General features: G+C 44.4%; 1 protein-coding gene across 2 annotated transcripts; it reads left to right on the plus strand.

Annotated features, from left to right (window-relative positions):
- The first annotated feature begins 66 nt into the window (after positions 1 to 66).
- Positions 67 to 21,079, plus strand: LCMT1 (leucine carboxyl methyltransferase 1). Of its 2 annotated transcripts, none has more exons than XM_030481657.1 (11): positions 67 to 265; positions 1,837 to 1,928; positions 2,493 to 2,614; positions 4,075 to 4,151; positions 4,822 to 4,883; positions 13,102 to 13,204; positions 15,019 to 15,139; positions 15,901 to 16,002; positions 16,416 to 16,507; positions 18,514 to 18,611; positions 20,147 to 21,079. In XM_030481657.1, the coding sequence occupies exons 3-11, from the start codon at positions 2,588 to 2,590 to the stop codon at positions 20,167 to 20,169; spliced, it is 705 nt and encodes a 234-aa protein (XP_030337517.1). In that variant the 5' UTR covers positions 67 to 265; positions 1,837 to 1,928; positions 2,493 to 2,587; the 3' UTR covers positions 20,170 to 21,079. The 2 variants fall into 2 exon arrangements, with proteins under 2 accessions (XP_030337517.1, XP_030337516.1); XM_030481656.1 differs by lacking the exon at positions 67 to 265 and adding an exon at positions 383 to 560.
- The last annotated feature ends 865 nt before the right edge of the window (positions 21,080 to 21,944 follow it).

Below are 21,944 nucleotides of genomic sequence, written 5' to 3' on the forward strand. Positions count from 1 at the left end.
TACCGGAGCGGCCGCGCCCCCGGTGAGGAGAGGGGCGGGAGGAAACCCGGATGTCCCGCCTAGAACCCGGATGTTGGAGGGCTAAAGCGTGGAGGGCGGCTCATCTGCCTGCTTCTGCCGCTGCTCCAGGAGCGGCGGCTGGGCCAGGACCCGCCGTCCCAGAGCGGACAGTACCGGGACCCGCCCCGCGACCGACGCTGGCCGGCACCCCCGCGGCGCCATTACCGAGCGTCCCCCAAGACTACCGCTCCCGGCTTCCCTTGCGGTACCATAGCCACTTCTTGGGCGGGGCGATGCAGGTCTCGCTTTCTCATTGGGCGCTGTGAAGATGGATGGGACAGTGGACCAATAGTTGCTGAGCTTCCGTGGGTTGCCTTGCAGACACCGCCCAATGAGGGTTGGCGGGGGGCGGGCTGCAGGGGCGGTGGCGGCAGCGGCGGGCGGCCGAGCCTCGCACGCTCCATGGCGGCCGCTGCCTGTGACGGTGTGTCCTCCGCCGGCATCGACGAGGCGGACGAGGCGGTCCGGGGGACGTGCGAGGACGCGTCCGTCTGCAAACGGTAGTGGTGGGGCGGGGTCCTCGGGCGTCTCCCCGCGCCGGGCCGCCGCCCGACGGCGGTGCTGTGGGACTGAGGGCAGGCGGAGGGCGGCCCGGCTCCCGCATAAGGCGGGCTGGAGGAGAGGGGGAAGAGCCCGTTGTTGTGCGGAGGGTACCCGGCGGCCTGTGTCCGCACCGGGGCCCGAGCGGCTGCGGGGGATAAACCTCAGAACACGGTCGCGTTCCCCTGTGAGAGCGCGGCCTGGCTGCGGTTTGTCCCCTAGGGCTGCCCCGGACAGCCCTGCCCCTGCTCCAGAGCTCTGCCCGGCTTCCAGCTTAGAGCCTGTTTGTGCCGCAGCGTGCGGTGGTGGAATGATGCTGTTTAAAGCGAGGTCAGGAACTTCACTCATTTCGATATCTCAGTTAAAAAACCTTGATGTTTTCCAGACTTCTTGGCCTCTCCTCCTCTGCCCGCCGGGCTGGGAGGGGGTCAGTTCTATTGCCCTGCTGTGCATGGGTGTGAAATTGGCTTCTGTTGTTGCTGCCTTTTGTTCCAGCCTTTTGTTACTGGGGTAGCAGCAAATTGCTGGGTGGTTGTGTTTGTTTTTGAGAGGTTACCCTTTCAAATCAGCTGTAAAGCCAGTGAGTTCTGTTAGAATAGAATAGCGCTGTTGTCTGGGTTAAAGTGCTCTCTAGAAACTCGGGAACTAGTGCAAACAGCTCATAGTATAGTGATGTGTATGAGTAAAGTGCGCTTTGTGTGTGCTCTCGGGAGCTGTGGGCAGACAATTCCTCTGTTTGCTGGGCCCACAAGGAGGAAATATTTGAGATTAAGGTCTGTGCTTGCAGAAGTCCATCAGATAGTGCAGAGGCCATTGAAAAGATGCTTGTTTAATTCAGAAGCAGCTAAAAAAATTAAGTAGACTTTATGTAACTTCTTAATTGAAATAGTTCCATGTGTTATTGGGAGGGTGCTGGCACAGGGTGCCCATAGAAGCTGTGGCTGCCCCATCCCTGGCAGTGTTCAAGGCCAGGTTGGACACAGGGGCTTGGAGCAACTTGCTCTAGTGGAAGGTGTCCCTGCCCGTGGCAGGGGGTTGGAACTGGATGAGCTTTAAGGTCCCTTCCAACCCAAACCAGTCTGGGATTCTATGACTGACTCAACAGATTGTTTTAACCTGCGTCTGCATGTACTCACCCAGGTCAGAGAGTGGCCTCTTCAGCCTGTGTGTGTCTTTTAGAGTAAATCTCAGTGGCTTTATTTCATAATTCTCTCTTTTTTTCCCTCTGCTGGACAGGTTTGCTGTAAGTGTTGGCTACTGGAAGGACCCTTACATCCAGTATTTTGTGAGACAAGCCAAAGAAAGAAAAGCACCTGAAATCAATAGAGGCAAGTTGGCATGAGAATGAAGACAGTGCAAACATGTTCTTAACTGGTTTTGAAGAGCACCAGATAAAACCTGTGTATACTGGGTATTGTGGAGTGTAGGAAATATGTAAAAGAATGAGGAAGCTTTTGATGGGGATAATTCCATACTGTATCTGATATTTTAAATATTATTTGAATCAAAGCTGCTCTTTGCTTTCTGTATTCTTAATGGAATGTCTTTCTGTGTCTCAGTGTGCACAGTAATCATTACAAAGCAATCAAAAGTGTTGATTTGACCCAGGACGTTGAGGTGTGTCTTTGCAACTTGTGCTCACCAGCTAGGATTGTTCTGCTCAGTTCAGGAGAAACTTGACTAAAACTCTTATTTAAATGAATCTGTTTTGTCAGTACATCAGATTTTATTAATAATTAAAACCAAACAAACAAACCCCTTAGGTATGTTAAAGAGTGCATTATTCTTCCTAAAAACACCATTTTTAAAAGGCTACCTAAAAATCTTAACAAGTGTTAATCATTAAGTGAAAACAATAATGAAAAACAAACCTTGTTTCCTGTTGTTAACAGGCTATTACGCTCGTGTCCATGGAGTCAGTTACCTGATTAAAGCCTTTCTGAAGAAGACAGAATGCAACTGTCAGATTGTAAATCTTGGGGCTGGGATGGACACCCTGTTCTGGAGATTGAAGGTAATGATACCTGGGAGTAACTAGCTGGGCTGCACACAAGGATCTGTGTGGATGTCTGGAACACTATTCTGTGAGGACCTGTTGGTGCTGCGTCCTGTAGCAGGATGAGGATTAGTGCAGCCAGGCTGAGTCCTGCCTCAGTCTCAGCTTGCTTACGGTTAGTTTAGGTACCTTTAAACCTCAGTGCAGTTTTCACTGTTATTTACCAAAAAGTGTGTGACAGGAAGCTGACCTCTAGTGGACTTAGAGGAGCAGAGCTTGATGCCACCTTTGCCTGTCCTCTTTAAGCTTTAAGATTTCACTTTTTTTTATCCTATGTTAAACAAGGAATAGGAACCAAAATACAGGGTTGTAGAGGCTCTATTTAAATGTTACATTATGTATATAGATGTGAGTTAATATATGTAAACATATAGGTCTGTCTGTATGCGTGTATGTAACTCTCAAAAATGCAGATTACTCAGATACTATCTGATAGTATCATTCTGACTGCGCACACCTCTAAGTCACCTTCTCGTTAGTATTCACATCTGTAAATTTGGTGTCTGGAAGAAAGCCCAAGGCAGCCAGATGCATTTTGCTTGTTCACAATTCATCGTATTTCATTCAACGGAAGGGAAAAATAATGACTTTGTTTCTGAGAGGTGAAGCTTTTTTTCTTATCTGCATTCCTGTGAAAACTGTCAATACACACTTCTTTTAACTTTCTGTAGCAGTGATTTTAGAAGCTAAAGTGGGGCCTCTAATTTCAGTTCTTTCTCCATGGGAAGAGGTGTGCTATCATTAACATACAGAAGATGGGACCCAGTTAACTGAGTGCTTCAGTGTTCTGGCTGATTCAATCTCCTGTTCAGAAATTCATGAGGTTGACAAGCTAGAACTTGCAATGCAAATCCATCACAAAAGGATTGCTGCATAGGGAGAAACTCGGTACAACTTATCCATCAGGGTGTCAGATAGTGACAACATGAAATGAAGAGGTTTTCCCCTTCTTTGTAGTAGAGGAGTAGTGATGTGTGTGTAGTCTGGCTGGCTGTCTGAGGACAAGTTGTGAAATATGGTCACTTTCTGTGTAACCTTGTGCAAAATGTTCCTGATTCCCTTCTTAGAAGAATATACTGAAGCTGCATGGTAAATGTCATAATAGTTTCCTGTTGCTGTGCTCTTCCAGATCCTGATAATAGGTTGTTGGAATATATGTTTCGGTGATCTGGTGTCTGGAATTGCTGCATTGCATAAAAAGCTAAATAATTTCCATAATACTTAAAGCACATTCTAATGCCTCTCAACTGTTTTTGTTGTTTTAGAGGGGTTTTTAAGCTGTGGGACATGAAGTTATACTACCGTTACAAATGCCAGTGTAAACTAGACCGGAACGGTCCAGGACTTAAGGTTGTATCTTGTCATGTGCATGTGAAACTTGAACGTCCCTAATTCTAGAGTTTCACTCCAATTCTCAGGATGAAAATCTTCTCCCTAGAAAATACTTTGAAGTGGATTTTCCAATGATAATTGCAAGAAAAATACATCACATCAAGTAAGTATGGTGCCTGTGTTTAGCTGCGTGAAACTGAGTGTAATTCAGCAAAACGCCAGGAGTTGCAAGCTACAATTACTTCAGCTCTCTTCTGAGAAACTCAGTTATCTTAGAATGGAGGTTTCATTATGCAGGCAAGTCATACGTGTGGCTCTGCAGCCACTATCCCCCACTGCAGAAGCTGATATGTGGAAGCTTTAGGGAGGCAAGCAGGCTTTACTCTTAATTATGTAAAATATAATGGGCAGGGAAAGCCTCACAATGGTTAGAGTCCATTAATTCATCTTCTCTTACTGTTGAAGACAGTAGTAAATTCCCAGACCTGATGTTCAGGTAGAGAGGTGGGATAGCTGGTGTGATACAGGGGTATTCTGTTTGAACTAATACATGAGGGCTTATGGAGGATGCTTGGAGAGAGTGTCAGGAATTCTCTTGATAGATTACCTCAGGACTTGAGTCATTGGGTCTAAAACTCAACTGCAACTTGGTGGTACTAAGTCTAACTTGCAGACGTTTGTATTTCCAGTAGAGGGCAGAGGTATCTCTTGTCTGTTTTTAACACACACACACACGCACACACACACACATTTATATGTTAAAAAAATCAAATTGTATTCACACTGTTAAACCAGCTTAACTGCTCAGAGATGCTTCTTCCTTCTTCCCACAGATCAAAACCTCCCCTGTCAAAACCAATTATGGAATCCCATTCAGGGGACTCTCTTCTAATAGGTGAGTCATCTTAAAAAGAAGTCTGCAACGTTCTGCAGCACTTTTAAAACTTTTCTGATCATTTTGTTCTGCTATGTGGGCAGGCTTTTAATGTTTGAAATGCTGTTTGGACAGAGAATTGGGAGGGAAGAGAGGCTTTTTTTTCTTCTCTCACAGACTCCTGCCCGTTTGTTCTGTGACATGTTAGAGATGTCTTCTCTTAAAGTGGTTTTAGTCTGCCAGAAAGTTGTTGGGTTTTTTTCTTTCCCTTCTCTGTAGCTTAAGTTAGGTTTTCTTTTCTGCCACAGAAAGAGGAAAGTGCTACTGATAGTCATGTGTACCGGATTAAAATATCTATGGAGTGTTTTCTTCTCTCTTCTTTCTGTCTCATTAAGAGCACAAGTCTTTAAATTTAGCAGAGTCTTCACAGAAGAAATAGAGCCTGCAGAGTCCATCCTCAGGAACCAGAACCATCTGTTTCATTTTAGTATTAAGAGGACATTAGATTCTGTTCGTGGCATGTGGTCTTCCCTTTAGTCTCATTGTGTTAGAGTCAGGACTGTAACTTGAAAACCTCTTTACTTGTGGAAAAATCCTGGGTTCTGTTGAGTACTGTTTTTAGTGCAGTATCTGCTATTTGGGCACTGTAGTAGCTGCTTTGGACCCTTTAGGAGGAACCATGATCATTTGTGTCTACCCTACCAACTAGTTTGTGTTAGCAGGTGTGACCTTGAAGCAGAGCCAGCAGTGTTTTTATGTCCTGTTACGATCACACGTGTAGATGCTTTCAATAAGCACGATTCTAGCTAAGGGTCGGGAGGCTTGAAAGGCTAAGCTTTAAAGCTAAGGCTTGAAAGGGCCCTCCAAAGAGTGAGGAAGAGTGCAAGGAGTGAGGAGGTGCCTTGTGCTGCTGGGGGCAAGGTGTAGGTGCTTCACCCCACGGCTCTTTGTGCTTTAACTTGGATCAGAGTACTGCCACGCACTGACTTGTTTGTGCATTTTAATGCAAATTATGCACATTTTATTGCTGCATATTAGAGGCTCTTAACCTATCAACCTTTTAGATGTCATTTGAGTGGCAGAATTCTCCATCATGCGTTCAGGTCTCAAAAGATGAAAGCCCAGTGCCCCATCTCAGAAAAAGGGCTCCTAAGAACCACTGTGTTTTAGTCAGGAGACCTTCTTATGACACCTCTCTTATATCCAATGAGATCTGCTGTGCTAGCACTGTCGAAAAGGTATCCCTACAAGGTCGATCAGAAGGGTTTGATAGTGTTTGTGCTGCTGAACAGCTGTAGATACGTGTAGTACAGCAAAACAAGTGCCAAGTTATCAAGTTGCAGCGGTGTGTTGTAATCAGAAGCTATTAATAGCAAGTTGCAGCAGCCAACAGCAATTGACATATCACTGTTTGAATGTATTGGAGTGGCTTATTTCTCTAAAGCTGTTTCTCTTGTTCTTTCTCAGTGCTGGGTTTTAAATGCTCTACAGTAGCAATTTTACAGTAACCAGGCTGATGTAGGCTTTACTACACTGAGATCCTTGGGGTGTAGCATCTTGTCAAAGAACTTGGAGCTGGTGGGAGTCTGTTGTGGAATCCCAGTTTGAACTGGCACTCGAAAACCACGGGTCAGTTCAAGAGAAATTCATATGGGAGCTGTCTTTGAAGGACACATTAATGAAGCTGCTTCATGTGGAAGAGCCGCCAGAAGAGGCTGTGGAATAAGTAGATAAATCAAATAGATGAATAGAGATTTCTTCCAGATCTGAAGGAACTTGACCGTGGATTCACTCAGCTACTAACTGGTATATGCCCTCTCATTTTAAAAGTGTTTTAGTACCTGAGAACTGGAAGCTCAGGTTGGCTTCCAATGGGCTCCAGGAGAAATCCAGGGAACTCCAAGCCAGTAAGACTGATGTCTCTACTGGACAAATTAGTAGAAACTCTAACAGACAGAATTAATAGAGCACAGGAGTAATATAATGTGTTGAGAATGAGCCCCCATGGCTTTTGATAAAGTTATGCCTCAGAAACCTATTGGAGTTCTCTGTAAGGGTCAACAGATATATTGGGAAAGGACATCTAATTAATCCAGTGCTTGAATTTAGGAAATGTGCTTTGACAGCATCACTTACCAAAGTGTGCCAAAGAAATTGCATGGTTTTTGTAGGGGGAAGGTACAGCTCTCATATGGATAAAGAGCTGGGGATGGAGGATAGGCATATGCTGTTAATTCTCATTATGGAGGGAGATGGAGATCTGCGCTTAAGGATATGTTATTGTTCAACACCAAGAAATAATTAGGAAAGTGGAGTGATCAGTGAGTGGCAGATCGTTGGCAAGTCCAAACTCTTCAGAGTGGTAAAGAACTGGGGAAGAATCCTGCGAAATTAGTGAGTTGGTGATAAATTCCATGTGGATTAATATCAAGTGATGCACATGGGTGGAAAAAATAGTTAGTGCCTCACATGCAAATGAGACTGTCAATGCTGGATGAATGTTGCTGCCCCCATACGAGATCTGGGTATTAGAATAAATAGATAGGTGAAAACATTGGCTCAGTAACGGGCCAGAAATCCAAATCAAATGTAAGGATTCTTAGAAAAAAGATAGGAAACAGCATAGATGCCAGGATTAGCAGCATGTGTTTGCCTTCTCTTTGTCTTTTCGTTAGGGAGCTGCTGTTGGCATCTGGGAGAGGCAGGATACCAAAGTAGGGGGACCTTTGGTCTGACCGGATACACCTCTTAGACTAATGCAGTGTCCTGGGAATGCCTCCCGTCATAGGGAGCATAGTGGGGCATAAGGAAGCAGCATTTCCAGGTAGGGAAATGTTACTTATTTCAGTTGGTTTTGGGGCGAGATTGTCCTGGCCTGTCCCTCCCCCAAATCAGTTCACAAAATCATAGAATGGTTTGGATTGGAAGGGACCTTAAAGCTCATCCAGTTCCAACCCCCTGCCACGGGCAGGGACACCTTCCACTAGAGCAGGTTGCTCCAAGCCCCTGTGTCCAACCTGGCCTTGAACACTGCCAGGGATGGGGCAGGGATGGTTCCACACTGCTGTCTCATGTATACCAGGAATAATTTGCTTAGATGCTTTGGAATTTGAGTTTTAATATCGATGGACATCGCTCTTTGTTCTCTTCCTGCTTTTCTTCTCACACTAAATGTTTTCATTTCATGAAGCTAGTGCTAATAGACAACTTCATCAGCCTCAGGGCAACATCTGCTTCCTCCTTGCCCTTTAGCCAAAGCAGTGACAGCATGGCTTGCAATTCAAGGGTAGATATCTGTGGCCTCTGCCCTTGAATGCAGCAAGATGGCACTTGTCATTGAACAGCTTTGTCATTTTCTAGAAAGCGTGAGGTCTCCAGGGGAGAGCAGGGAATCTGTGCAGTGATTTGACATTGCTGTGGCCATATCAGGTTAAATAGTTTTCAAAGTTCAATGGCACTATCTGGTTTATGGTGCAGTCACTAGTCTTGGGAATGTAGCACTCCACCTTTGCTACCTTGCAGGTGCTAATTATGCTTTAATGAACTATTACTTTTCAGTGCCACTCGTGTGCTTCCTGCCCTGTCTAGACCAGTTGGTTGGTTGAACTTCCTTTTCCTAACATTTCCAAACTTGCTTGTGACCAGTGCAGACGTCAGGGGTGTTGGTGACTTGCGTTGGGGATGATCCTACATGTGCAATGCAAGCTAAAATGCCTTTGTGTTTTGACACATACCCTGTTCTGATGCTGTAGTTAAACAACCTGAGTAAGTCTTTATCATGGCTGTGAGTCTGCAGAATAGGTTGTATGGGCTGGTTGGTTGTAAAGCTGCTAAAGATACCTTAGGATGAAAATCCTAATGAAATCAGTTTGAGTCAATAGCATCCTGCATGCTGTCTCTTGGAAAACCTCCAGGAAATTGTTTCACTGGATTCTTGTAGCAGAGGAAGCACTGTGCTTCGTGCTCCTGTGATGGGTTCTGTAGTGCTGCTTCAGCAGATGTGTCAAGGTAGCAGGTGAGTGCCTGAGGGCCACTGTAAAACAGCATTTACTGGCATGTTCTTGTGGAGAAAAACTTTATTGCAGTAAGGTCAGAAGGCAACTATAAATAACTCCTGCTACTCTTCAGGTACTGCAATGATGTCTAAATTTGAACCGCTTCTATTGTTATTTCTGTGCAAGAGTCATGGAAAATACACATCCAAGCGCTATGAGCAGAGCAAAACCTTCTCTGCTGTGTTATGCACAGATAACAGGAGCGTGCACCTTGGCTGAGAGTCTCTGTTGGGTGGAATGGGTGGGCTGGGGTGGTGGGGCTCGTTTGCTTGCTCTCCTTCACTCATGGAATCCCAGACTGGTTTGGGTTGGAAGGGACCTTAAAGCTCCTCCAGCTCCAACCCCCTGCCACGGGCAGGGACACCTTCCACTAGAGCAGGTTGCTCCAAGCCCCTGTGTCCAACCTGGCCTTGAACACTGCCAGGGATGGGGCAGCCACAGCTTCTCTGGGCAGCCTCTTCTCCCCTCCATTGTATTTGTCAAATGAAATTGGAATCTGGTATTTCTCAAACCCTCATTTCAGACAAGTACAAGAGAAAAACTTTGCACATAACTGACACTGCTGAGTGTGAGCATCATGAAACCATAAGGTAGCTCCATGCTTTAGAAAAGAACATCATGACCAAACAACTTTGCTAAAAACCAACATGAAGTGTTGGTGCCTAGCTTGGAATTAGTGCTTGGAATGCGGGATATTCAATGGATTAAGCCACCAGATGTTCCTGGTATCCCAGTGTTAGGGCAGTTGGTCTGAGTCACAACAAGGTGGCCCTGGTTATTTGAAAACTGCCACTGATGTGGGTGTTAGTGCAGCGTGGGGGGGGGGGTCTCCATCCCAGCCAGGAGGGAAGGCAGTGGTACTCCTGGCAGCACAGCTCTGCTGGAGCGTGCAGGGCTCTCCTCTGTGCCCAGGTCCCTGTGGCAGATGCCTTCAGAGGGGTGAGATTACAGTAAGAAAAACAAGTAGGGTTTTAACAGCAAAGGAATTGATTCAGTTAAAAGAAACTTTTTGTTCATAAGAAGAAATCAATGGAGACCACGTGCCTGTGTTGCCAAGCCAAAACTTGCTTTTTTCCTTCCAGCTGCTCAGTAGAGGCAGGTATTGTAAAACACGCTTGTACTAACGCTGCTAAGTCAGGGCGGCAGCATATTTTCAGTGTTTCATACTTAGAACATCAAACTCTGCAATAAAGTAGAAACTGGTGCCAGACCATGTACCAGTACATCATTTTCTGGGGTGTTTATGGCTGTACTTGGACTTTTAGCCTCCAGGCTGGGAACAACAGCAACTCCAGCTCTCAGCAGCTTTGCAATGAGTGTCTGCTATTGAGTCTGAAGTGATGGAGCTGTTGTAAGTCTGATTTTAAAATCTTGAAGTTATTTGTCTGGTTAAGTATGATCTCTTTGACTTTAGCTATAAAAGGACTTTTTAATGCCATGTACAGACCAAAGGTGGAAGCTAGCAGGAAATCTTACAAGGAAGTTTGGAAGAGGTTTAGCTTAAACTCTTTCCTCTTGCTTTTTGTCCTTGTGCCTCTCCTTGCTTTTTAAAATTGACCAATGTAAATTCCATATTTTTCCCTGAGATTTCCTTCAAGATAAAAGTATGGATCATAAATGTTGAAATCTATGAATTCTGGAAGTATTAAATGAGGTGCTTTCAGATATGTGTAAAGTGTACAATTTTTAGCAATTGTATCGGCTTGTGTGTACTGCATGCGCTGCTCTGCCTCGGTACTATCTGTGCTTGTGTTTGCCAACAACCATCAATGGAGAGTAGAGGGAAGCTGGCAGCAAAATGTGTGGAGGAACAAGAACATTCTGTTTGAATGGACCAGAGGAGGGGAACCAGACAGCCGGATACTGGGAATGGGAGTGAAGTGATTGCGTTTGGAGTGAGAGGCTTCTGAAGAGAGGAGGACAATCTGTTCCTCGTCAGCTTTCTTGGCCTTTCTGCTGCAGGGACTCCTGTGTTAAGGCATGAATATATTCGCCTATAAGGTTTGAAGACTATTTCCACTGATCCAAATCACCCTTAAAGAAACCTGTTCCAGTCTGGTGTTGGGTTGTTTTTTCCCCAGTAGTTAACTTTGAATACCCAGGCTATGGCTACATGGCTGCTTATTTTCACTTGTCCACAGCCTCCACCTCCAACTGTCCGTCTGCTGGGCCGCACAGCTTGGTGCTGAGGATCTCCAGGTTGCTTCCTTTGGTTGTCCCCTCTCCCACCATCCAAGGGCATAACAGAAGCTCTGTGGGGTTTGTGCATGTATCATAGGCTTATTAAAACCAATGTTAGGAACGGTAGTTGCTTTTGGAGGGTAGTTTTCTAACCTGCGCTTTCCTGTTCTTCAGTCATAAAAATGCTTGAATCAACGTGGTGTGAGCAAGAGACATTTAGTTCCACCTCTGAAGTGTCTGTACTACTGCTGTTACTGGATCACTTTAAAACTGTTGTTTATTTCTGGTTATAATGATTGTGTTTGTGTGGCCAGGTCAGTGAAGCTGGACAAGAAGATTGCGTTCATTTCATACTAATTGTGGTGCTGATGCTCGCCGTGTGCTCTCTCTGGACACCAAACCAATCACTATACAAATACTTTCCTGTGTGTGGTGAGGGGTTTTTGTGTGGCTTTTTTTTTTTGATGCCATTATCATGGCCTTGATGTAATAACTGAAATAGAAGGGAGTGGGAAGTAGTAAAGCTATTACAGAACATGCACATGGAAAAAAGCCTTGACTCAAAATGTTGAATCATTTGCTGCACAACTTTTTTTCTTTTTCTCTTTTTTTTTTTTTCCCCCTGTAACTCTCCATGAACTGTTCTGCCTTCTCTATCTGGTCAGAAATGTTGCTGGGAAGATGGCTGTTGTCACTTGCTAGTGCCATTTTCAGTTGCTCACTTGAAAACTAAATGGAGGTGCATCTCCCACACTTTGAAGCACCGCTTAGTTTAAGAAGTTGCCTTTTCCCTTCCACCCCTCACTTTTTCTTTCCTCTTTTGTTTCCTTTCCTGCAATGGAAAACCCTTTCATCCTGCCTCTTCAGCCTCTTGGCTTCTCTGGCTCTCTTCATGTAGCTCTTGACATCTGCTCCTGTGTTAGCATTCAGGAGCCGTGTCTGGCTGCAGCTGATCCCAAGCTTGCCACTGCAGGCACGTATGGATTGGCCACTTCAAACTCTCACCCTGGGTTTTTCAGTGTTTAGCTTATTTTATCTCCTGCTCTATCATGCTCATATGGTAAGAGAAGAAGCTTTGTGCTTTTCTGTCCTAATGGCTTCACTCTAGTAAAGCTGAAACGTGAAAGAATAATCTGATCTATGCCTGCAGAACTTTGGTTTTAAGTGGGTTTGATGCTGCACGTGCAAAGTGCTTTCTATGGGGGCTGGGCTCATCGAGTGCAATGCATTGCAACTGGTTGTCAGAATTATTGATGGCAAGATGCTCGTGTTGCTGCTGGCTTCCTTCCAGTTCTGCTAGAATGGCAAAGCATCTTTTGACTTCAGTGTTAGTTCCTCCTCCATGTTGGAAAGCGTTTGCAGGAGCTTGCTGCCTGTTGTAGCCCAGGGTGAATATTTGTTTCTCAGAATAGCTTTTCTAACTGGACTCTAAATACCATTGCTAGAACCTACAAAAAGGCTAAATGATAACTTCTTTTGGCACCAAAATCTGTCGGATACCCATATACACTATATAGCTGTCTGTATCGTTAATTTGTATAGCTGTATCTATTGTTAATATTTGGAACATTGTTACTCTTAGTTTTTTCAGGAATTTATATACTTTTTTTAATGTAGCTCTTCATGTGCATACATTGGGTCATTTAAAAAGACTTTACAATCAAAACAACCCCCCACACCTTTAATCTTCACATTTTTCTTCTCTCTGCATTCCTTGAAACCATGGTAACGGGTGGGATAACCCATCTGCATTAGAGTGGCTGCCGAGTGAAGGAGGAGGCTTGTGGCAGAGTCTGATGCTGATAAATCACCATCTGTAAACCACAGCAGGCAGGTAGAAGGGCAGTTAGCGCTCTAGGAAGAAGAGTTTGCTGTTGATGCTAGGTATAACAGATCACACCTCCACTTGAAATCCACGTATTCCTGTGTAATTCATCGTAGTTGCTAATTTCCCCATGCCTCCTGTTTGTAACCTTTAGTCTCTCAACATTTTCAACTTGCAGATTCTCACAGCCTGGACTCCAGTCGATATTCCATACAAGGAGCAGATCTCCGTTTCTCATCAGAGCTGGAGGAAAAGCTAAAGAAACATAACCTGGATGTACAGTAAGATTATCTTCACTTTTAGGGGGTTTTATGAGGGCTCATGAAGTGTACTGGTGGGAGTCAAGTCAGGCTTGGGCATACAGTAGCTGCATCCAATGCTCATTATGCCATTTCCATGGTTACTTTTTCCTGAACCCCTGGAGCAGAAGGAATTGTTCAGACACCTCTTGCAGCCTCATGGAGCCTGCTGGCACTGTCAGGGCTGCTCTGGAGCTCCAGGGCTGAAGCAAGGTTGTTCCTTGTGTGGCCTACTCTGCAAACTGTGTTTTCATCCTTCCTGGGAAGATCAAACATTACAGAGCTATTTGCTCCTTGTTCTTAAAGCACTATGGGGAGTGAACCATGGCTTCTGTGAATGGTTCTCTTTGGGGTCTGTGATCTTTTCACACAAGTTCAAGCTCTTGTTGCAGAGCAGGAAGCTGTGATTCCTTCTCGCTTTCCCCATCCCTTGCTCTGGAGGGGATGAGTTCCCACAACAGCCGTTTTCTGCCTCAGAGCTCACTCGAGTTTTTTTTCCTCTACTTCATGAATCAACTCTTTTGGAAATCTCTAAAAGACTTACCCTTTGCTTCAATTAGGTTGAAATTTAGTCAATAGAATCACAAGTTATTCAAGGGGAATCTCTAACTAGAAATGTTTCCAAATGTCATAAATCGCTTTTTGAAAGAGTTGCTTCAGTTGCATTTAGTTTCAGTGCTGAATGATGGGCAGTACCTAGAACAGCGAGCATGTTCCACCCCATGAGCTGTATGAGTCAAGATTTCTGGGAGCTCAGCTGCTAAAATGAAGAATAATTCTGTCAGTCTTCAATTATTTCAGAGTTTTATCTTTGTAATTATTTTCTGTTGCCTCCACTTAACCCTCCTGTTGTTCCCTCCACCTTTGACAAGTGATTGCCATGGAGTCCTTTGAGAATTGAACTCCAGAACCTAATACCTGGGGGTTTATTGTTCAAGCATTAGGCTTCTGGAAGGGGCAAGATTTAAGTTTTCAGAGTGGATGATGGACATACCTTTCAAATATAAGATATATAAATAGCAGCTATCTGGCTGGGTGGGAGAGAGCATATGGGCAAGCAGAATGCATCAAATTGCCATTTAAATCTTTACACTTCCATCCTCTGAAATCTTGCCTTGCTTGCCTACATTGCTGCTCCTTGTGGGATTTCTCTTGCTTCTAGTGACTTTTTTTTCCTGTTCATTCTAGCAATTAAAAGAAAACTCCATAATTCTGAGCAAAACTACTCGTGTAGATGTCTATTTTTCTTTCTCTGTGGATGGAGGGGGAAGAGGCAATGTGCAAACTGTAGATTGCATTTTGCTAGATAATAAAGTGGAGCTTATTTTGCAGATACTGAACACATTTGTCTAATTAAAATTCTTCATGGAACTTCTTTAAAGAGAAAACTTTTTCCATTTTTATTCCTAATTTAACTGATCTCTGAAAGAGAGCACATCATGTATACAGGGAACAGTTCTTCTGCAGAATGACTTTCAATATGCACTTCAGTTCATGCACACAGCTCAGAGAAGACTTAAAGAATGCACATTCCTCTGTGTTTGCAGTGTGGCTGATGATGGGGAGATTGTTTCCCAAGGTCTGTGTTGTAACCCCAGGAGTCCCCTTTGGTTAATTCATTGACTGATAGAAAACCCAGTTCTAGACAACTTAAGGGATTTTATTCAGTCTTAAATGTGTAGTTCATAAAAAGGGCAGCTCTTTTAAGAAATTTTGGGGGCATAAAATTACTGGCTTATAATTCTTTATAGATTTTTCTTTTACTAGAAGCAGTTCTCTTGGTTTTTGTTCCCAAGTTTGCCAACGCTGCTGGTAGCAGAGTGTGTGCTGGTTTACATGACCCCGCAGCAGTCTGCAAGTCTCCTCAAGTGGGCAGCCAGCACCTTCCCGGTGGCAATGTTCATCAACTATGAGCAGGTAAAACAAAACTGGCACTTTTGGACCTGAGTTATTGTCATCAAGAGTTGGAGTTCTGCTTGTGAAATAGGAGTGGGCCATGTCCTTTTGTATAGAGAGCAGTTTCTGCTGAATTCCTGCAGTAATGTGTTTTACCTTGGAGATGGGAAAGCTCATTGTATACAATATAGAGCTATTCTGAAAGACAATTTGTGGATTATGTTGAACCAAAGTGGTTGAGACTTAATCCATATGTGAAGAAAACCGTAAAATATTGGTTTAACTAAGATGGAAGAAAAGGAAGTGGTGCTGAATGTTGGATGTGAGTTTGTAACATTACATAATTGCCTCTCTCTGTTCTTTGGCAAAGGGGAGCAAAAATCACATCAGCATGAACTCAGCTTCTCTGTATGGAAGTAAAATGCTGCCTTGGGGGAAGTAGGTGGCTCCAGGAATTAGAAACAGGATCTTCCAAGCTGTAAATCACTGCTAGGGAGCTGAACCAAGTTGTCGACAACTTGAAGCAGAGTCAGTTTTCAGTGCCCAGTCCCTGTGGTACCACTGTCACCATTAAACTAGCTCTTGACTTGTAAACCTGAGGTAGCTGAGGAGATTGTGGCAGTGGGAAATGAGACCTGGTGTAAGATTCTGAAGCTTACTTTAATGTTATCCTGTACATTTTGTGACATGGACAATTCAAGAGTTTAACCAAGTTACTGCTTTTCACTGGGATTACATTCTTTTCGGAAGGGGGAACACTTTTGTCTCCTTCTCTACCTGAGGTGAACATGACAGACCGGTTTGGACAGATCATGATTGAGAACCTGCAGAGACGACAGTGTAACCTGGCTGGGGTGGAGGTCTGCAAGTCCTTAGACTCTCAGGTAAAAGGGGCACAGAGCTCTGTGTGTGTTTGATGTCAAACTTAGCCTGTTTGTAACTTTTGCCTCTGTGTGTGCACTGTAAGGCTCAGAGCAATGACCAAAGCAGGGCTGGTGGAGCAGCTGCTACCTGATGAAATCCTTTCTTATCCCCCTTACACGCTTCCCTGTTATCATGGTTGCTTGTTATCACTTAGTTTGGTAGCTGTACAAGAACTGCAGCAGATCAGAACACAGCTCCATCTATCCCACTGTCCTCTCAGCACAGAGGTTAACAGCAGATGCTTAGAAAAGAGTGTAAGAGCTCTTCAAAGAACAGGTCAAGCAGATGGCGTACAAAATCCTTAGGGGGAAAACTGTTCTCTGGCATTTTTCCTTGAGTTGTCTGAAAACTGTGCTGCTTGTTTACTTCACAGAGGGAGCGATTGCTGCTAAATGGCTGGGAAACTGCACATGCCATTGATATGATGAAAGTGTACAGCTTTTTGCCACAGGCCGATGTCAAAAGGTATTACTGATAGCTTGCTTGGAGCCAAAAGTCATCTTCAGGTGCCATTTCCAAGGTAGTTCACTTCAATATGTAGTACGGGATCCCCTAGTATAACAGAGCGGAGGCTGTGTGCAGATGCAGAACATGTCTGAGTGGAGCTCTGCAGAGCCTGAAGGCTAATGCCTGGAGCAGCATTAATGATCCAGAGGGTTATTGCTGCCAGGAGTAGACTGGCAGTGCTGATGATTTATTCGGGTGTGATAGAAAGCATCTTATGACAGCAATTTGCAGCTAGAAGATGCTACAGAAATGCTGTATTGAGTTTTTAGAGTAACTAAGGTGGTTCTTGTGGATATGCAGCCTCCACAACACTAGAGATGTGGAGTGGAGTCCTAAAATACACTCAGAACAGGCAGCCGCTTTTCATGTCCCCAGGGGAGATGACATCCAGGTGTTTGCTCCAGTCTCACAGGCCTGGGTGAGACTACTTATCTGTTTGCATTTTTACTACGAGTGGAAAATGGCCAGGCCTGATCTTCCCTCCCTTCTTTCTTGGCAGCATATTTAGGTAATGAGCCAAGGCAGGGCAGTAATGTAGAAGCTGTGACCTGGTTTACTGTGCAGGCAAAGAGAGAGAGGGAGGAGAAGTGTGCCCAACAGTGTGGTGTGATTATTTCTCAACAGATGGGTGCATCTTCCATTCATATCATCATCATGAGCTAGGCTGCTGGGTCTGTAGACAGCTTAGTACACAGAGGGTATAACTAAAGGCTGTTGTAACAGTAACCTGCATGGATTTTAAGTTTTTTGCATTAAAGAAAAGCTGAAAAGGGGGAAACTGGTTTTAGTGAGTAACTTCTCAGGTATAGAATATAGAATATGAATATAGAATATAGAATATGAAGTGTGAATTACTCCGAGTCATTCATTAACTATGGTTGGAATTTGCCAAACAAGTTACCTTGGTCAGAATAAGTGTTCACATATGGGGATTTCTCAAAGCATGGAACTGAACAGGTGAGACTGGAAATCATAGGTTGTTTAAATGGGAACACCGACTGTGTGACTGCACCATATGGCACTTATGGAGAGACATAGCTTGTGCTGTTTTCTTGCAGCATTTTTGTCTACCTCAGATCTGTTCAGCTCCTTCCTTGTGCTCCAAATGCCAAGAGATAGGTTACGTAAACTCTGTCCCTTGGTATTAATGAGGCAAATAATGCTTTCTCTTTATGAAAGTCCTCACAGAAGTGGTCTTCTGCAGCACTTGCACATCTGTGAGGAACTTTTGCCCCACTTCAGATCCCCAGTAGCAGCCCTTCCAAATATTTAGCATGGAAATTAAGCACTCTGGTATTCAAATAGAGAGAGGAATGTGCCAGGTTAAACTTTTTAAAGCAAGCACAGCTTGGGAGAAGTTCTCCCATTTGTTTGGTGGAAGACATTCAAAGATCTTGCTTTAAGAAGCCTAGGCAGGAGCCATTTTAGGAAAACAAATCCTCAGCTCTTGTATATGCCATTTGGTTTGTGCTTCATCATGAGCTCATGTGGGAGAGTTGTTAGAACGGCACTGGTGTACCCATCACTCTTCCAAGACATAATATGGACTTGTTATTGTCTGGAGAAAATACCATCTTCGACTGTTCGCTGTAATCCTTTGGTAAAGAGAAATCTCCTTCCATTAGGATGTACTAGTGTGTCTGCTTACATCCAGCAAGACCAGATACATGCAGCAAAAGGGGTTAGAAGGGCAATTCTGGTATTTGTGAGAAGTTGCACAGATGAGTCCCTGTGAAATGACATGAAACTCTAGGGCTGAGAAATTGGAAGCATCTTGTGGGTCACTTGTTTCATTCATTGACAACAAAGGCTAGGAGTAGAGATATCTTCATTATGAACAAATACTTGTATTAATTTACTACAAGGGTAACTGCCTTATTTACCATAGTTTTCACATGAAAGAGTACATTAAAAACTGTACTGAGGCTCCAGCTTGAATCACAATTTGTATTTTATCCCTACAGGATAGAAGGACTTGAATTCCTAGATGAAAAGGAGCTGTTTGAACAACTAATGCAGCACTACTGCATCTGCTGGGCTTCAAAGGACAGGAGTAATCTGGGTAATGTTCTCCAACACTTAGGAGGTGACCCTTCACATTGAGATCTGATGTGGGAAGGCTGCGACTGTGCACACCAGATATGTGACAGAAGTGCCCCACCGTAGGAATGGGGTCTGCTGCTGTGTCACTGGGGCTGTGAACACCTCCCAAGGGGTGTTTCATGGCTGTTTCTCTACAGCCTTTGGGGGTTTGTATAAGGCATCTGAGTTGCCCAACAGGAAGCCCATACAGTAGAGGGGAGTTAGAATCCTTACACTGAAAGATGCCGTATGGGTTACCATAAATAACTGCCTGCTTTATACTATCAGTGCTAATTGAGAGGTTTACAAATCCCAGGCATGTAAAGCACCATATGGGCACACAGTATATGAAATCATGGTGTCCTGACAACATAAAAATAAATCTGGATTCCTTAGCCCAGTCTTCTTCTGCACTGGCCCCAGTTACATCCACTTGAGACTTATGTTTTCCATGCTCCTTTCTCCTGGGGGAGAAAATTCCCTCAAGAATTGTGGTTCAGGGGAAGGATGGGTGTCTCCAGCCATTCTTTGTCCGGATAAGAAGGACAACTCTGTTGCAGGCTCAGTTTTAGCTCTATTTCTGTCTGCAATTTCAGGGACTTTAGTCTTTCTAGAAAACTTCTCTACCCACCGTTTTATCCCTGCCTCCTCCCCTTCTCTGCCCTTCTCTTGCTCCTGACAAAGCAGTATTCAGGAACAAATTCTATTGTCTGCTTCTGAGCAAATGGAATAGATGTAATTGGCTGAAGCTGTGCAGCCAGACTGAGCAGCAAAGCATCTGATACAGCTGGTAAAACTAGATCTTCAGTACCCTGCTGTAACAGAGATGTGAGCTTGTGGTGGTGTCTGCTGGCCTGAATCCACAGCTTTGATAGTGTTGAGCTGCAGAAATGCAGTTTCCATTTGATTTCTTATGACTAAAAGGCGATGACTGTAATACAGAACTAGAGGAGCTAAGGCCAAAATGTTCCTGTGCTCATAGCAGCCAGTATTCCTGGGACCTCCAGCATTATTCTTTGCTGTGATTAGAGGAAAGTTTAGGCCAATTTTGGGTGCTGAGCTTGTGTTACAGCGTGCCTTAGAAGTCAAAAAAGACAGATCTCAGAGGAGATAATCAAATGTCTAATGCATGGCTATGCCTTAATCTAAAGCAGCTTTCCTTTATCCAGTGTGAATTCACTGCCCTCTTTAATGGTACTTTCCTCAGCTTTCTCTTTTTAAATGTCATGGGCAGACACTGTGTTGTTCCTTCTGTCACGAATAGCTTCAGTCCTCCTTCAGATTGGCTTGTTCACATTAATTGCTGCATCACAATCAGAAAAGGGCTAAAAAAGTACAGCTCAACCTGTTTCCTCATTTCCTCCCCTCCCACCAAATCCTTCATGTTTAAGTTGAAAAAACCCCCAGAAATTCTCAAAGCATCCTTTTTCCCATGTCTAACTGTCCTAATAGTAGTGAAGTACAGGTAGTATAAGAATAAACACTTGTTTCTCTCCACACCCCATTCTCAAACAGGGCTTGCAAACATCGCGTTCTGATGGGTTTGCTGGAGGGAAGCTGAGCCCAGAAGCCACAGTGACTGCCTTCTGCCTTCTACTGGAGACAAGATCACAGAAATGATGGGACTTTGCATGTGCCAGCTTCCATCTGGCCTCTGTGCGAGCAGTGCCAGTGCAGGAGGTGATGGGTGCTGCTGGTGTCACTGCCCTGTTGGCTTTTGGTAGTTCTCATGGATTGTTGTCACCCATTGTGAGCAACTGTTACCAGGCAAGACTTGCCCCCCGTTCCCAGATACACAATGATGGACTTCCATAAGATGTCAGTAGTTCCTGTTTAAAAGCTTGCCTGCCTTAGTTTAAAACTGGAAGTGAAGTGTTCCTGGATGATACCATTTCCCTCTTTTTGTCTTCTTGTGGATGTGTAAAATGTATTTGTGACAGGAAGCTGGAAAACCCACGCTGGTGAGCTGCGTTACTGGGTATCTCTGCACTGTGCATGGCTGATCATGAAGGTTAAATCCTGTTCATTTTCATTCTGCTGAGGTTTAATTTTTATGAAGAGTCACCATGTCAGCTTTCTCCAAGCTTTACTGTTGCTGCAGGGCTCTCGCTCTACTGGGTGTGTTCTTGTAGGGGAAGGCTGAAAAGGGAAAGGGAGCTGAGCTGCTCGTTCAGTGATGTACAAGAAGCTGGATGATGTCAAAGTAGGCTTTATTTAACTGGGAAGGGCTTAGCTTGGCAGTTCACACTGGGCTGGTGAAGGTAAGAAGGAGATGACTCTAAATTTGCACTGCTTCTGGTAGTATCTTTACACCAGTTTCTCATTCTTCTTTCTTTCCCCTTAAAAGAAACAAAACTAAATCCCAACAGCAGTGAAAGACCTTTCCCTATTGTTTGAAATGGAATCTTGCAACCTTCCTATGAGAAAATAAATGTTTAGTATTTATAATTTGCCTGGTGTCTTACTCATTAGAAATTACTTATTTATATCTGGTTTAGTGACTGCGGTTTTCCTCTCTCACCAAAAGCCTTGCCAAAAAGAGTATCTTTTTAAAGCAGTTGCAGGCATAAGCAACCATTTTCATGCTGTGTGTGACTTTCTGTGGTGTGGGAATACCTGGCTTTGGAAATAGTTGACGTGGGCTTGGACTGGAGATGTGGGAAGGGGATTATTGAGATACCAGGAAAAGCAATGAGTTCTCAGAAGTGACAGTGATAATTGCAGAGGAACAGAAGCAGTAAAAGGAAACAGCCTTCCCTGCACTGCCCTCCTCTCCATCACTGAGTTTAGTCACTGGCAACAACAGGCCTCCTGCTGTCACCTTTGTGTCAAGCTGGTTTCTTGAATGCCAGGGCCCAGAAATACAGTATTTGGTTCATGTTCTGCTTGGTCTTTGGAGAGCGTTCACATAAGCTCTGTGCCCCCAAAGGGAAGGGATGGACTGTGCAGTTATGAAAGGAGCTTACAACCTTTGCTTCCTAGATAACAATATCAATGGTATGCTGATGCCTGCACATTTGAGATGTTTGGGCTTATCTGCGCCCCTCTTCCATGGAAGAGGTGCATGCAGGCTGTGTCTGCAGTAGTGTTGAGCCTTTCTCCCTGCAGATGCAGGAGACCAGGAGGACATGTCTCGTTTTTTCACCTTATCATCAAAGTGCTTTCTTGAGCACAGCATCTGTAACCAGGGACTGCAGGGTTTGCCTCTGGGTGGTTTCCCATGCAGTTGCCTGCTCCCTGGGTTGGGAGTAGACTGGTTCTTGGGAAGCAGGGGCAGTTATCCTGCTGCATTCAGTGGCCTGCAGCTTCTGGG

The sequence above is a fragment of the Strigops habroptila genome, chromosome 4 (genome assembly GCF_004027225.2).
Source record: "Strigops habroptila isolate Jane chromosome 4, bStrHab1.2.pri, whole genome shotgun sequence".
Lineage (NCBI taxonomy): Eukaryota > Metazoa > Chordata > Aves > Psittaciformes > Psittacidae > Strigops > Strigops habroptila.